General features: G+C 33.4%; 1 protein-coding gene and 1 long non-coding RNA gene across 4 annotated transcripts in view; one reads left to right on the forward strand and one right to left on the reverse strand.

Annotated features, from left to right (window-relative positions):
* The window catches only part of LOC116001025, an 11871-nt gene extending 3135 nt beyond the window's left edge, over positions 1-8736 (reverse strand). Inside the window, exons 1-2 of the long non-coding RNA XR_004094212.1 lie at positions 8659-8736; positions 4799-4839 (exon numbers count right to left, since the gene is read on the reverse strand). This is a non-coding gene — a long non-coding RNA (uncharacterized LOC116001025). The remainder of the gene's footprint in view (positions 1-4798; positions 4840-8658) is intronic.
* Positions 1-15589, forward strand: part of LOC116001023 (probable DEAD-box ATP-dependent RNA helicase 48) — a 20866-nt gene extending 5277 nt beyond the window's left edge. Inside the window, exons 1-11 of one of the 3 annotated variants that reach the window (XM_031240925.1) lie at positions 7348-7483; positions 9924-11080; positions 11191-11297; positions 11622-11677; positions 11761-11985; positions 12449-12655; positions 12735-12818; positions 13404-13499; positions 13616-13831; positions 14130-14312; positions 15068-15589. In XM_031240925.1, coding sequence (XP_031096785.1) covers positions 9960-11080; positions 11191-11297; positions 11622-11677; positions 11761-11985; positions 12449-12655; positions 12735-12818; positions 13404-13499; positions 13616-13831; positions 14130-14312; positions 15068-15298 — 2526 coding nt within the window. In that variant the 5' untranslated portion in view covers positions 7348-7483; positions 9924-9959 and the 3' untranslated portion in view covers positions 15299-15589. Of the gene's footprint in view, positions 1-7347; positions 7484-9923; positions 11081-11190; positions 11298-11621; positions 11678-11760; positions 11986-12448; positions 12656-12734; positions 12819-13403; positions 13500-13615; positions 13832-14129; positions 14313-15067 lie in introns of those variants that run through there. The other 2 variants (XM_031240924.1, XM_031240926.1) reach the window with 2 other exon arrangements.
* Positions 15590-17942: the final 2353 nt, after the last annotated feature.

Consider the following 17942-nt stretch of genomic DNA (forward strand, 5'->3'; position numbering starts at 1 on the left):
TCTTTAAATCCTACATTTTCTTGCATGGTCCAAAAAAAGAGAGGGAAAACAGGTGCTTGTAAAAGTAAATACCCTAAATCGTTTTCTAATGAAACAGTTTTGGGTGATGATTCCTACCCTATTTATCGTAGGAGGATACTTTAAAACTGTTTTGTTAGGGGACATGTGTTGGATAATCGATGGGTTGTTCCTTATAACAAATATTTATTGGAGAAGTTTGATTGCCATGTTAATGTTGAAATATGTGCAGGAATTAAATGTGTTTAAATAATATATTATAAAGGACATGATAGAGTTAGCATTCGTTGTGTGGAAATAATGTTGTTGAGGAATATGATGAAATTAAAGAATTTCAGAATGCAAGATGGGTATCACCTCCTGAGGCAGCATGGAGGATTTTTAGCTTTAATCTTGCTGAAATGAAACCTTCTGTTGTGCATTTGCAAGTTCATTTACCAAACTATCAGTATATCAAATTCAATAAACACGAGAAGTTGGTTAGCATCGTTGATGAAAAAGAATGGAGAACAAAATTATCGTTCTCGCACAATGCTAACTCAATTTTTCTATATGAACAGAGTAGATCAACTTGCAAAACAACTTAACTTATTATATCTTGAGTTTCCAGAATTCTTTGTTTGGTCATTGAATGATAAGCGTTGGCATCAAAGGAAACAAAGAGAGGTCATTGGAAGAGTTGTATCAGTTATGCCGTCAGAAGGTGAACGTTATTATTTAAGATTATTACTAATGAATGTCAGAGCTCCTACTTCTTTTTGTAGTTTGAAGATAATTAAAGGACATACAATGGAGACCTTTAGAGAGGCTGCTGAAAATTGGGACTGCTATCCAGTGATTGTAGCATAGAGAGTTGTATTGAAGAAGCTATTTTGTGTCAAATGCCAACAAGTTTGCGACAGTTATTTGCTACTCTACTAATCTTTTGTGATTTACCTAATCCAGTAAGGTTTTGGAATAAATATAAGGAATTCTTTTGTCAAGATTTTATGAACTCAACTAAGTATACTAAGTTTGAAGCTGAACTCAAAGCACTTCAACTTGTGAAGCACTTGCTACAAAAAAATGGTAGAAAAATCACCGAATTTAAATTACCTGACCCTGATGTTTATCTTTCTGATTCCCAAAGACAATATAAAGAAGTTGAGGTAGAAAGAAACCTAGGAATCAATGAATATGACTTGCATTGTATTGACAAACTAAATGACATGCAACGATTGGCTTTTGATAAAATTATGGTTGCTGTACATTCAGATTGTGGTGGAGTATTTTTTCTTGATGGCCCTGGTGGAACAGGAAAAACATTTCTTTATAGATGTTTATTGGCAAAGGTTCGGTCACAGGGATTTATTGCACTAGCTACAGCGAGTTCAGGTATTGCCGCTTCAATTCTACCTGGTGGTAGAACGGCTCATTCTAGGTTTAAGATTCCTATTGATGGGATAATAGATATGTGTGTAATATTAGTAAACAAAGTGCAGAAGCTGAATTACTAAGGCATAGCAAGTTGATATTGTGGGATGAAGCTTCCATGGCCAATCGTAAATGTGTAGAGAGCCTTGAGGTAACTCTTAGAGATCTAATGAATTCAGAAGACACTTTTGGAGGAAAAGTTGTAGTTTTTGGAGGTGACTTTCGTCAAACGTTGCCAGTTATTAGGGGTGGGAAAAGAGAAGACATGATTGAAGCAAGTTTGGTAAAATCACTATCAATATGGCCAAAAATCCAACATTTAAGATTGGAAGAAACATGCGTGCCAAATTAGACCCAGGATTTTCCGCTTATTTGATGCGCATTGGAAATGGGATTGAGCCGACTCTGTTTGGTAACAAGATTAAAATTCCAAGTTCGTTTCTCCTCCAATGTCAACAAAAATCTTCAATCGATGTTTTGTTTAAAGCAGTCTACCCAGACATGAACAACTTTATCAATGATCCCATATTCGTTGATGACTAGAGCGCTTCTAACTTCAAAGAATGAATTTGTTGATGATATAAATTCGACATTAATAGATAAATTTCCTGGTGTAAGCAAGTGTTATGTGAGTTATGATGAGCCCCTTGATTCAACAAAATATCTACATTGTGAAGACTATTTACATACTCTTTCACCATCTGGCATGCCTCCACATACTCTAATACTCAAGAAAAAATGCCCAATAATATTGTTGAGAAATTTGAATCCATCTGAAGGATTGTGCAATGGTACAAGATTGATTTGTGATGAGTTAAGAGATTTTGTTATCAGCTGTACATTGCAACAGGGGAACATAAAGGCAATCATGTGTTTATACTGCGGATACCGTTACAGATTTCAAAGGATGAGAATTGTCCAATTCCTTTCAAGAGACATCAGTTTCCTATAAAACTTTGTTTTGCAATGACAATAAATAAAGCCCAAGGTCAAACTTTGATTTTGTTGGAATATACTTAAAAGAACAGTATTTCTCATGGACAGTTGTATGTTGCCATGTCTCGAGCAAGAAACTCAGATTCTATTAAGCTAATAATACACACAGAAGAAGCTGAAGATCAGACCACTAATATAACGGATAACATTGTTACCCCGAAATTTTACATGCATTCAGACCCCAGATTGATACAATTCGCATAAATGACTTCCCCTAAGTACGAATACTTGATCTATCTTTTGCACTTTATTACATCCTCTACACCCCACATGGACCATGAATCATATGCCTTGCAACTAAACTATGCAAATAAGGATCAACATTTTTATCTGGTATTTCAGCACTCACAATCTTATCACTCTGATCTGGTGAAGTAATTTTATGTTTCCCGCGTAGAATCAATAAAAAATGAGCATGAGGAAGGCCTCTCTTTTGAAACTCAATCACATATGTATAGGCTGCAACTTCACCAAAAATTTGTTTTTTCAAAATGTCATCTTTCATTACTTCAACCCGTGCTCGAAAAACTCTTGCAAGAAGATCAGGTCTATTATGTGCCTCATCATTATAGTATAACAACTCTTTAATCTCAGGCCAATTTGGATTGCATGTCATTGTTAAAAAAAGGTCGGGTTTTCCAAATCGTTGAACAAGTGACATAGCATCCATGTATCTCCTCCTCATATCACGTGGTCCACCAATAAAAGACACTGGCAATATGATTCTACGACCGACATCATAACCAGTACTTGCTCCAACACCAACACTATATACTAATCCTTGATATGTTTCAATTCTAGATTGATCTTGTTGTGTCCTATAATAATCAAGTCTTTGATTTTCAATTTTGATATAAATGTCAACAATAAATTGTTGTAAAAGTCTTCCAGTATGTAATAACAAACACTGATCATTTGAACGCACTTGAAACTTGTATGCATAATATTCCCTACAAGAAACACACCTTTTCTTTTTTCCCTCACTAATAATTGATTCTTCAGTCGCAATTAGTTCTTCCACAGATGAGACTAGGGTCAATAATGCATGATTGACGTTTCCTTACTTTATTATATGTAAGGGCAACATTCCTATCAATTCCTTCATGCCAACCAGTTTCACCAAGTGGAAACAAAAGAGGATGTTGTAATGGGTCATAACAACCATAATAGTATTGAACATTATGGGAACGCCCACTACATGCATACACCTTAATGCTTCTATTATTTGGGACTTTGTCTGAATCATTCTCTAGCCATATTGCAGCAACTTGTGAAGCTGTAGGCAAATTATAAACTCTTTGATCTAATGATGTAGTTGAGTTCAAACTTATAACAAAGTTATCCCCAAATTTGACATCCTTGAGACTTCTAAAAAATTGAGCATATGGATTTTGGGACATAAGTTCAACAAGATCACTAACTATGCTTCTATCAAGTCGATTAGTGTACTCAACTCTATTATCTACTTCTGCATCAGTGTCAAAGAAATAGAGTTGCAAATTACGGGGTGAATGACCATGGGGTATAAGATCATCTATTAGATGGTACATTTGTCCCTGAACTCTGAACGTATATATTCCTTTGTTACGTCTGCACAAATCTTTGTCATGATTGTGTATTCCAAGAGACGTAAATGCAAATGTGTTATTATAAGTTCTAACACAGTTCATAAAATTCTTTGAAGCCTCATCACAACTGGTGAATAAATTTTTCAATACACAAGGCATTGCATTGGAAACCAGCTTGATTTCACCACTACGACAACAAAAGCCCGGTGGTTCGTACTGGAATCGTTTTGCACCACAGAAAGTGCAATCACTAACAGCAGACAATTTAAAAGGATGATTTTCAAAATCATCTACCCCCAATCACGAATTTTTCACAATTGATAACAATGTAAATTATGTCAATGTACATTCACATATCCATCCATCATTCCAAAGGGAAAAAAAAAAAGAAGAAAAAAAGATAGAGTCAAAATTTAATTGATGATGACTTATAATTTGATTAACCAAGCAAAACATAGAAATATTATATTAAACCTGATATAATTGGAGCACTAAAATGTGATTTGGCTTGAGAAGTCTTCTCTCCTTTCTCAAGCGCCAAAGCATTAGCAGCTAACCTACGACGTAGGTTTCTACATTCGTACTTAGACATATTCTCACAGCATCTCTTTTGAACATTTGTACATTGTTGACCTTTATCAACAGGCTTTATACCACTTGTACCACTAATATCGCTCATTGCTAGTGCACTACGCACGAAAGATAGGATTTTAAAAAAATCATATACTCGGTAACAATTACTAAAAGCACACATAAAAAGCAATAAAAACACATATAAGCATTATGAACAAAATAAAACATACCTTATATTTTTTTTTTTAAAACCAAATAGTTGTCTTAAAACCTGAAAATTGGAGAACAATAAAATATTAAGCATAAATATAAAATAATTTATAATGGATTAATAATATTTTAGTAACTGTAATTATTTAATTTATGTTATTTTTGAAATTTTAGTTATCGAAATGATTAATTATTGTGTTTGCGTAGTGTTTGGATGTGTAACTTAGTATATTTGTATATGTGTATATTATATAAATAAACTTGTGCATATTTAGTGTAACTTATGATAAATATTGAAATTATAGTATTCGGTGAAAATATAATAATTTTTTTAAATGATGATAATTGGTGAATTTAGTATATTATTGAAGTTTTGTTAATTGGTGAAGTTATATTTATTGAAATTAAAATAATGTTAATTCAGGAATGTAATATATTTTTTGGAATTTTAATTTAGTAATTGTAAATATTTAATTTATGTGATTTTTGGAAATTTAGTTATTGAAATGAGTAATTGTTTTGTTTGAGGAATATTTTGATGAAAATATTAAGCATAAGTATAAAATAATATAATTGCTTAATATATACTCCGTATTTTAATAAGCGTATACATTTAATTTATGTGATTTTGTAAATTTAGTTATCGAGATTAGTAATTATTGTGTTTGTGTAGTATTTGGATGTGTGAGTTAGTATATTTGTATATGTGTATATTATATAAATAAACTTGTGCATATTTAGTGTAACTTATGATAAATATTGAAATTATAGTATTTGGTGAAAATATACTAATTTTTTGAAATTATGATAATTGGTGAATTGAGTACATTATTGAAGTTTTGTTAATTGGTGGAGTTATATTTATTGAAATTAAAATAATGTTAATTAAGGAATTTAATATATTTTTTTGGAATTTTAATTTAGTAATTGTAAATATTAAATTTATGTGATTTTTGGAAATTTATTTATTGAAATGAGTAATTGTTTTGTTTGTGGAATATTTTGATGAAAATATTAAGCATAAGTATAAAATAAATTATAATAGCTTAACATATATTTTAATAAGAGTAAACATTTAGTTCATGTGATTTTGTAACTTTAGTTATCGAGATGAGTAATTATTGTGTTTGCGTAGTATTTGGATGTATGTATATGTTATATAAATAAACTTGTGCATATTTAGTGTAATAACTTATAATAAATATTGAAATTATAGTATTCAGCGAAAATATAATATTTTTTAAATTATGATGATTGATGAATTTAATATATTATTGAAACTTGAAAGTTTGTTAATTGGTGAAGTTATATTTGCTGAAATTAAAATACTGTTAATTAGGGAATTGAATATATTTATTGGAATTTTAATTTATTAATTATAAGCATTTAATTTATGTGACTTGGAAATTTAGTTATTGAAATGAGTAACTATTTTGTTCGCGGAATATTTTGATGTATGTATATATTATAGTATTCAGTGAAAATATAATAGTTTTTGAAATTATGATAATTGATGAATTTAATATATTGTTGAAAGTTTGTTAATTTGTGAAGTTATTTTTGGTTGAAATTAAAACATTGTTAAATATGGAATTTAATATATTTATTGAAATTTTAATTTACTAATTGTAAACATTTAATTTATGTGATTAAATTTTAATTTACTAATTGTAAACATTTAATTTATGTGATTTTTGGAAATTTATTTATTGAAATGAGTAATTATTTTGTTTGCGGAATATTTTGATGTATATGTACATAGCTTTTTTTGGATTATAATTGGTGTATGTATGTTCCAAAATAGGCCCAAAAACATTTGTTTTTTAAAATTAGGCCCATGTCTGGCCGAATTGGGCCACACATGGCCCAAACCCATAAACCATACTATATGTTTTTTTTGAAAACATTACCCATATTATATGTTCATAATCAATTTTTCACTGCCAAACCTAGCTCCAAACAACTCCTTCCATCCGCAGCCAACATACAGAGAGGGAGAAACGCGGAGAGAGAGAGATGCGGAGTGGAGAGAGAGAGAATCGCGGAGGAAGAGAGAGAGAATCCCAGATGTGAGACGCCCACCGGCCACCGGCAGACCGCCACCACCCCTCAACCCTCAGTGTCTCTCTCGCGCTCTTTCTCTCTCACCGCCAGACCTCAACCGCCCCTCACTGTCTCTCTCTCTCACCGCCAGACCGCAACCACCCCTCACGGAGTTCTGACATCTGAGAATCTGAGTTATATGTTCCTCTGTTCTCTAAAGGGTGAAGTCCATCTGAGTTATATGTTCCTCTGTTCTCTAAAGGGTGAAGTCCGAATCTCTCATTCTTCGACTTCTAGAGATTAGAGTGAAGTCCGAATCTCTCATTCTTCGACTTCTAGAGATTAGAGAACTATCTTCTCTGTTCATTCTTCGACTTCTAGAGATTAGAGAACTATCTTCTCTGTTCTCGCCGGACAACGGTGACCCCGTCGACGCAAAAACAGAGGACAGATCCGTAGATCTGGATTGACGAAACCCCAGTTGTGTGTGGTAAGCGATCGCTAGATCCAATCGCCGTCGACTTCGGTGTTGGTAAGCGATCGCTAGATCCAATCGCCGTCGACTTCGGTGTTGGCTGGTGCAGTCTGCTCAACAGCTCGTCGTTGGCTGCCTGGCCTGAGTTGCTCCATCGCCACCAGATCCGAGCCTCCGACACGACGCCGTGAGTGCTTTCTTTAATTTTTTAATTTCTTAATTTTTTAAAACTAAAAATTGTCCTGGTTGGATTGTGACTTTTGTGTGATTTTGTATTAGTGTTGCCTGTTTATATTATTGCTTGCTATGAAAATTTTAAACTTTAAAAACAAATGTCCACTAATGTTCAATAAACATATACTAATTCATACTGCTAAGTGCAAAACTGTTTCGTAAATAAACATACTAATAATGTTAAACTGCTAAAAAAAATGCTAAGTATGTTGATTTATTAAACATACTGTTTGCTAAATATATCGAGTCTCTTTGTTAAAAATATTTATTAAAGATTTTGTTAAATATTTTTAAACATATTGTTTGATAAATATTTATTGTAAACATATTAATAATTATACATTTATATTGCTATTTTGTTTAATACATGTATTGGTTGTTTAAATTTTAGTAAATTATCAATGCATACATGTATTGGTTGTTTAAATTTTAGTAAATTATCAATGCAAAAGGGGGTTTCTCCACTTCGTCTTAAATGTTTATAACTTAATAGTGTTGCAAAGTGATAAGCTTGTTACAAGAAATTTAAACTATTTGTAATGGGGCACTATCCTTGCTCTTTCCATTAATTATCGGCCTGTCTTTGTAACTTCATCTAAGAAACATATAAGATGATCCATCCAGATATCTAGCTTTCTTTGTTAGTGTATTGCATGCTGCTGAAAGTTATGGCTAATATGTGGTGCAATCAAGTAATACACAAATAAATAATGAATATAGAAAGTTGTAACATTTGTCATATATCGCATAAATATTTTGGTAAGAGCAGTTGTGGTTACCTCTCAGTAAGTAATGATATAAATGATACTTAGATCACATTTTCCAGGTGCATATCCATCACCCCTAAATTATAATTTTTTCCCCAAAAATCATGTTGCACGGAGGTATATTATTTCATATATTTGGTAAATTTGTAGTTTGTAGTGTTTTCTTAGAATAATTAAGTGTTAGTTTATTCAATCTATGAAGCATACATCTTAATAATGTTAATTAGGAAAGTAAAATCTTTTAGACATTCATCCTTAATTTTTATACTTGTGCTACAAAATAGAAAGAAAAATTTGCAATTAAAAGAGATATAAAAAATTGTAAACTTGAAGATATAAAACAATAAAGTTTATAACTTACAGCTTTTGAAGCAGTATAGAACCTACAGCCAACACAATTGATGCAGTTGGAAAAAGTCCTCAGCGAATACTGGTCAACCTGAAAGGGTTGAGGATGTAATTATTGCAACTTAAAACCATTGTAACTTAATAAATTGATTTTTTTTTTCAAACTCACGTACATTTTCATTCAACTGTCCTGTAATTACAAAACAGCACATATACATTTTATAATAGCTGGGGGTTCTGTAGTTGGCAAAACAACATTTTACATAAGAATTAGTTGCGGGTCTAATATACCATGTTTGAAACAGAATTTTTTTCTTCTAGATAAATAAAAATACATATAACTTCAAACAGCTAAAATGAAAGATTAAAAAAAATGACAAATTTACCTCATCATCATTGATCAGGCATTATAAAAAAAAATATTGCCTGCTCTTAGTGTAGAGAACTAATTTTTTCTATACAAAGGTGATTCACGGGTGATGCAGAATGGATTATGTAATCTGGCAAGGAATGTTTATATAGATTTTGAAGTTATTAAAGTCTGTTATTGAATAACGAAAAGATCAGCATATGTCTTGGAAGTATGAAAACCATCATAATGTTTCATAAATGTTGTGTTCAATTAGATTCAAATTAAATCTAATTTGTAATGGAAGGTTGCAACGGTTATGATATAAGGTTGTACTATTATTATTGCAGGTTGGATTATCCATGGATTTTTTGTTTGGGAAATGAATATGGTACTGTTTAGTTAGCCGTGAATTATTTCGGCTAAGCCTCCTCAGAATCTGTAACTTAATGTAAACAACATTTATTATGAAGGCTAAGCCTCCTCAGAATTTGAAACTTAATGTAAACAGCATTTAATATGAAAACTAAGCCTCCTTAGAATCCGCAACTTAATGTAAACAGCATTTAATATGAATTTAATAACTATTTTTTCTTTTCTGCTGGAAACAACTTTTGATTATCTATTCTACACGACAGCGTTTTTGGCCATATCTTGGGCGGGAAAATTTCACCAAAGGATTTTGCTTTATTATAGATAGGATTTTTGACAATTTGTATATTTTATTGTCCGACTGTTTGTGATGGATTCTGTATCCACGACTTAAAAAAAATACTAAGTGAAGTGTAAAGTGGTGGATAACAATTAACAATCAACATAGTTAGTATTTTAAAATTTTTTTTTTATAGTATAATACTATATATATCAGACCTGGCATAGCTGTTTCCTTAAACCCTAAACCCTTTGCATTGCTGTGATTTGTGGTGTAGCAGCAGCTTCACTTCTCCAAAAATTTCCCAGGGAGGATGCATTTCTCTACGCCTATTCGACTGAGAGGTTGCAGAGACTTCCGTTGTGTGGACCACTGCCTAACCTTCGTCCGTGCCATGGGAGGTGGTCCGCGAACGTTTCCCGGTGGGCTCAACAAGTGGCAATGGAAACGCCTCCACGAGAAGAAAGCACGGGACAAGGAAAGAAGACTCCTTGAGCATGAGAAGCAGCTTTACCAAGCCCGAATCCGATCTCAAATTCGGGCTAAACTCTCCCCACCTCCCCAACAAGCTAGCACCGCTGTCACCCAAAACCCACCGTCTGATCCTAATCAGCCCACTTATGCCCCAATGACCCCCCAACAACAAATCAAAGCCCTCGCTGATAGGTTTATGAAGGAAGGTGCTGAAGATTTGTGGAATGAAGATGATGGCCCTATCCAGGCTCCTACACCGGAGCCGCGCCGCAGAGTGGTTGGTGAGCCTATTAATTTGCGGAGATTAATTTCTGAAAATTCAAATTCTGGCCAAACTTCTGGGAGTTTGAGTGGTTTCTCAAACTTTAGACGTTTCTCCAGTGATACCAGGAGTTCTGTGAGGGGACTTAGTTTTGCAGGTCATGGAGAAAATGGAAGTTTGGAAAATTTGCCTACTTGGTCAAGAGAAAGGCATTTTCCCATTTTTGCACAAAGAATTGGTTATTTTAAAGGTGGGAATATTACAGTTTGGCATAGTTTTTTGACATCCAGATGCTATTCTTTTGATGCAAAGAGAATAAATAAGTTGGAGAGGTTTGATTTTCCAAGAAATAAGAGTTTGAAAACTGAGGATGATTCAAAGAAAGATGCATTGGGATCAAGAGGAAGAAGAACAAAGTGGCCGAGGTTTACATCAAATGTGACTGATTCATCTGATGACGACGACGATGAGTCTGATGATGAGGCTGGGGAGGGAAGTGTGGCTAATGTTAAGAGAATGAGTAGTGCTGCTTTGGGGAAGTATGATATGAAGATAAAAAAGCGAATACCATTGCAGCTTGTAGAAGATGAGTATGATTTATCACAGCATGTGGAGGAAATCCGGAAGGAGGTGAATCAAAGGAGATTAGAGAAAAGTGGAGGGGAAGAAGAGGAGGAATCCATTCTTAGTTTAAAAAGGTATTGGGTATGTTTGAGAATAACACAGTTTCAAACTTTTGATGTGTTAAGATTGAAATTGGCATGCACAACTCTATGATAAATCTTAATACATGGGTTGACTCTGTTAGGTTTGATGAATGCGAGATATCCCCATTGACAGTGAAGGCACTTACTGCAGCAGGATACATGCAAATGACTAGGGTGCAAGAGGCTACTCTTTCTGCTGTCCTTGAAGGTATGTCTTTACTTTAACTGCAGTCTTAAGCAAAATAACTTGGTTGAGGCCTTGAGGGTGCATATTCTTTTGTTTGGCATTTATAATGTGGAGAACTTGGAGCTAGTTCATTTGATATTATTAATTACAGTCTTGTGGATTTATGTGTTCTGGTACTGTTTCCAAAATATGTATAGGGTTAAAAATACTAAACTGGAATTCTTGTTTAACTTTGACAAAGTAAAGTAAAGAGAACTTCAATCCTGAACTCAAATGTATTTATATTTCTTGTTGGTTCTGAATAGCCTATGCTATTTTCTTTTTATTTCATTTGCCATTTAATAGGAAGGGATGCTTTAGTCAAAGCGAGGACTGGCACTGGGAAAAGTGCTGCTTTTTTGGTATACTTTTATTCTCTATTATAGATTCTAGTTTGATTATCTTTCAGTTTTTTCCTTTCACTGCTTTTGTTAAGCACAAATAGATTCCTGCTATTGAAACAGTTCTGAAACCAATAAGGAGCAGGACAGTTGAAAGGGTCCCGCCAATATATGTGCTAATATTGTGCCCTACACGAGAGCTTGCTAGTCAGATAGCTGCAGAAACAAATGTGTTGTTGAAGTACCACGATGGCATTGGGGTGCAAACACTGGTTGGAGGAACACGCTTCAAGGTGGATCAAAAACGTTTGGAGTCAGATCCATCCCAGGTAATAAATCCTACTTTATACGTAAAATTTTGGGTTTTATCGAGTATCTGTTAACTTAGCGTGGGTATGGATGGGTTCATATCAAGTTACTTGAAGAGATCTGACTGAGGTAGAGTAATTTGGAGGAGGCCAAGGTGAGGTGGGAGTTTAGATTGACAAGAACAGTTGTGATGCCTTATATCTCTTGAAGAAGCAAAAACAAGGTGGTCCTTGTGAAATCTAGTTCCCTTGGGTCAATGCAGAAAGGAAACTAATAGTGTGTCAAATAGTGCGCAGGCTATATTTAAACAAAGTATAATACTATAATGTATATAATGCCAAAAGCTAGGTCTTTCATTATGCGGCATATTTACACCAATAAAAGGACATTTAAAATATTGAATATGTTTGCATCTTTTGTAGTGTTAGTCCTATAAAGTTCGATATTTAACATTTTCTTGCTACTTCATTGTAACTTTTGTAGATTATAGTGGCAACACCAGGTAGATTGCTGGACCACATTGAGAATAAGTCTGGATTCTCTACGCGATTGATGGGTTTGAAGATGCTTATACTCGATGAAGCAGACCACTTACTAGACCTTGGGTTCCGGAAAGACATGGAAAAGATTGTTGATTGCTTGCCTCGACAACGGCAGTCTTTACTCTTTTCAGCTACGATTCCAAAGGAGGTTAGATGTTCTGTGGACATTTCTGCTACTTGTAGAACTTGTGGACTTCAGGTTCTAAATCTTCATTATGGATTTGCAGGTTCGTCGAATATCTCAACTTGTACTGAAAAGAGAACATGCATATATTGATACTGTGGGGCTTGGTTTGGAGACTAATGAAAAGGTATGGTGAATGGTGAAAGATCATGCATTTCAACTTTTTAAGTATTTTTCTTCATTTCTTTTAACAAATAAAAAGTATTTTTCTTCATACAAATTTGATTTTTTTGGAGAAATGTGTAAATTATCACTTCTACTACGAACTTTGATAGGGCGTTTGGTTGGAAGGAGGGAATTAGGGGGGAAATGAATTGTAATTCCGTGGGAAAAGAATAGAGTGAAAATTTAAATTACATAGTTTGGTAGGAAGGAATAGAATGGTTGGGAATTGAGAGGGAAGAATTGAATAAAGACTAAAATACCCTTGTATAATATTAATATAATAATAATGAGGGTAAAATGGTAATTTATCATGGAATTATAATTCCACAAAGTGTGGAATTGCAATTCCTAGGGGGACCTTAGGAATTGCAATTCCTATGGGGACCTTAGGAATTGCAATGCCATGGAGTTCGGTAGGAATGGAATTACAATTCCATCCTACCAAACACCCCATCATGAGTATAATACGAGTTTTCTCTTTCTCTTCATTAAATTGTGGGGCCATATTTAAGCAATTTCTCACGTACATTTTTGGCTAATTGAACAGGTTAAGCAATTTTATCTTGTTGCACCACATGAACAACATTTTCAAATAGTGCACCAGCTTTTGAGGGGTCATATCTCAGAAGTGCCTGATTACAAGGCAAGATGTTTAATTATATTCAAACTTTAAATTTTATTCCTGTATCTTTTGTCAGTTTTCCTTGTTACAGGGTATTATTATTTTACTATCATTACTGTTCTCTGCCTTCCTTTCAGATCATTGTTTTTTGTACAACAGCAATGATGACATCTCTCATGTTTTCTCTATATCGAGAGATGAAAATGAATGTCAGAGAGATACATTCTAGAAAACCTCAACTTTATCGGACTCGAATCTCTGATGAATTCAAGGAAATGAGACGTGTAATTCTCATAACATCTGATGTTTCAGCCCGAGGAATGAATTATCCAGATGTCACATTGGTTATTCAGGTATGAGTGTATGACAGGCCTTTAAGCTTGTGATTAATGCCTAAAATTTAATTTGAAGTAATTTCTTAGTGTAAATAACTTGTTCATCTAAAATATGTCCAATAAAAAAGTGCCAGCTAGGAACTGCTATCTGAAAGATTCTTCATCCGAATCACACACTTTGCCCTCTACATTGCTAATTATGACCTGTTTCTTGGATGTAGACTGAATAGGATCAAATGCTATAATCAATGGAAATTATATGCACAACCTAACAGTTTTTGAGTGGGTGTGTGATATTGACATTCCGATACATCAGGTAGGGATTCCGGTGGATAGGGAGCAATATATACATCGACTTGGAAGAACAGGGCGTGAAGGCAAAGATGGAGAAGGCATCCTATTGATTGCACCTTGGGAAGAATATTTCTTGGATGGACTGAAGGACCTTCCAATTCAGAAATGTGATTTGCCATATTTAGATCCTAATATTACAGCAAAGGTTTGCATTCTCATTCCCATTCATCTGTTCAAACTTCAAACCACATTTTGTTTCATTGTTTTGTGTACAGATCAACTCTGTCCCCTCAACTCCTCCCCCCCTCTCCCCCAGCCAAGAAGTAAATAAATAAATAAGAATACATTAAAGAAAAAGGGTAGCATTTAGAGAAACATAAACTAATGCATCTGTTAAAGACTGCAATAGACTGGATTTCTAATGCCTGAACTATTCTTTCCTTGTGCTACCTGGTCCATGGCTACCATTTGTCATAAGCTGGACATGGACAGAATCCCTTTTCTGATGGTCATCTCTCTCCTATATTAACATTGAATGGTGCCTGCTATCTATTCACCATTTCATACTTGTACAACAACCATTGGATGCTATTAGAACTTGGGTATAGATAATCCATGTCATAAGGTTTGCCTTGATCTGCATGTCATTCCAAAATCCAAATATTGAAATTAAAACGTATGAACTCGTATAGTCATTTGTTTCTTTTACTTGAGATTCAGTTCCAGAAACACTTGGATGCTGCATGTGGATTATCCTCGTTAGGTTGTACTATTTCTTTAACCAGATTTCCTATACACCTTCGTATATGTCATATTCAAACACCAAAGATCGAATCCTATGCGTCTCTTTATCTAGGAACATGTCTGAAAAGCATAATTGAATGCAATATGGTTACCTTTACATTCTATGATACATATGCACTCTTGTCCTTTGAATGAGTAGTCATTTGATAACTGCAGATGGAAGAGTCAATGGCAAATATTGATGCCAGTGTGAAAGAGGCGGCGTATCATGCTTGGCTCGGATACTATAACACGATCAGGGAAATAGGCAGAGACAAAACAACACTCGTTTCATTGGCCAACCAATTTAGCGAGTCAATTGGTTTGGAGAAGCCCCCCTCGCTGTTCCGGAAAACAGCAGTAAAGATGGGATTGAAAGATATTCCTGGAATTCGCGTAAGGAAGTAGCTCTGCATATATGAATGATGGATTTTCTTCCATGACTTGATCTGGTTTTAACACAAACAGTATTTGTTACATCAACATGGGTATTTGAATTTTCACTAATTTCAACAGTGACAGATTCTTTATGTACATATTTTTTAGTTTAATTCTTGAGATTTTTAGTCTTTTTTGCTTGAAAAGAGATGGATAAAGGATCATTGATAGGACCCCCTTGTTTGGCAAGAGAAACAGACTAATGGGTCCTCAAATTGGCTACCAATGAAAATTCATGCTTACGAGTTAATTTGTGAAAAATTAAATCGTGTATTGTGGTGTTTATTTTGCAAAATAGACCTTAATATATGTTATTTTTTGTGTTTGCTGATTCAAAATGAACAATTTATATACTAAAAATGAATTTATATAAAGTGTTGGTCTTTCAAAATGGACTTGATCCCGGATATAATAATTGAGCTGTTGTGGTGTAGGATTGTAACTAAAAAGTCACAAGCCTCAATCATAAAATTTTTTAAAGAGTTTTTTGTCTCGTATATGGATTTTTGTAATATATTTAAATCAAACAAACATAAACTTTCATATACAGTTACACTTGTTTACAATTTTAAATTTTATATATGGAGTATCATAAGTTGGACCATAGCCTAAAAGGACAATACATAAAAAAAAAAAAAAAGCAATTTAGACAAACAATAATATCTTAACAAAAAAAGTGTTTTTTAAAGTGCATTATATAATGTAAGATAGGTCCTCACTCCTCATAATGGATGATTAAATACTTTATCTTCTTCCTTAATCCACACTAATAATTTAGTTCTCAACTTTAACTTCATCTCTTCCCAAATCAGCAAACTGAATATTTTTGGATCTGTAGATATACATTGAGAAAACTCCGTTCCTGTGTAATAGCCCACGAAACAATAAATCGTATTAGGAAGATAAGACTTGTCCGATAGGCTCGACCATTTCAGCCACCGTTTTCGAGGCGTTGTCAAAAATTGAATTCGTGATCTTCTACTCTTCTACGAGAATCATGTTTCACTCACACGGTAATCCTTTTTGGGGCGAGCAAAGTGAATAATGTTGCTTTCAAGAACACAGGGAATAAAGATAAGATGATATAGAGAGAATGGTGATGCCCAGAAAATTAAATAATCCCACCAGTAGTACTGCAATAGTAGAGCAGAGCATATCACAATCAGGCCAGTATGGATTCGCTCAGCTTTCTTAACAAAGAAATTTAGTTGTTAGATGCATTAATTAGTGTCATTTATTAAACCTATCCTTTTCTTTACTTCTGTACAAATTTGATAACAAAAATTGACCATAATGGTATCTGGCTATGTTGTGGTAGGTTTAACTGATTCACAAATACGTAGCCAATAAATATGAAAATTGTAACGCTCATCACAAAGTGCACTAATAAGTGTTACAAATTTTGGTGCAAATGGTATTTTTTAGGCATTTTATTCTCTTTGTATAGAGGGTATTTAATCTACCGATTGTTATAGTGTTACATTTGGCCTAACACATAAGATTTAGGAGAGTATTAAGTGATATATTTTCAATTTTGCCTACATTAAATGTGTAAGAAATATGGAGTGAATATTTTATTATTATTTAAAATTTTTATTTAAATGTTTTTTTTTGGTAATGATGAAGATATGAATTTATTGAATGAGACAATTTTTGTTGGACATCCAAATATAATTGGGGGGAAGAAGAATAATTTTTAACGTACGTGTGCAACCTAATTGAGTTGGCTTTCTCGGTTTGAGCCGGTCAATTATAGAAAATTTAAACTAATTTATCTTATTGTTGTCTTGTCGGCTAGGGTCACAAGGTCGGTGGACTTGCAGTGTCATGATTCTAGTACCTAAAAGTCACGATTTTAATTCTTGTCAACATCATCTTAGTTAAGTCTGTCACCTCTTATGTGTAGCTTGTAGACTATTACACATACTGCATGACTGTTATAAATAATTGTTATTTAAGTACATTATTTTATCCCAGAAACTTCATTCTAACATATAAAGTACAATATTTTAACTTATAAAATACATCATTTTACCACAGAAAGTTCATTATTAAACACATAAGCGCACATATCACTTTTTTTTAAACGTTAAATAAAACGACATCGTTTTAGACCGTGGTCCACACAATAATTTGTTATCATAAACCGTATGGATCTAGTATTTAGATGTAAGATGACCCATTTTTAATGTGACCTTAGCCCACACTAAATTCAAATCTAATTACAACCACTCATACTAACCTCACTAAAATTAGTATACAAAGAATCTTTTTTGTAAATTTGTACTTAGGAAAATCACTAGCAACTTAGCTGCATAAAACTTAATATTTCTAAAATATCTATGATTAAAAGTTCAACTCCTCATGAAAGTGGTTGGCTGCGAGGTTTCTCGTCACTCAAAAAAAAATCTATGATAAAATATATTTATTATTAAGTTAAATTTATTATATTCTAGATGTGTTCATCATTATGGTTCATTTCTCTCTCCATTTAGCGTACGTTATACGAAAATTTTACAATACCAAATAATAAGATTAATGTCGACTACTATAAATAGAAAGGGTTTTGTAAATAATAAAAGTAAAACTATTATTGTTGTGTTTAGGATCGCAT

This window comes from Ipomoea triloba, chromosome 13 (assembly GCF_003576645.1).
Source record: "Ipomoea triloba cultivar NCNSP0323 chromosome 13, ASM357664v1".
Classification (NCBI taxonomy): domain Eukaryota; kingdom Viridiplantae; phylum Streptophyta; class Magnoliopsida; order Solanales; family Convolvulaceae; genus Ipomoea; species Ipomoea triloba.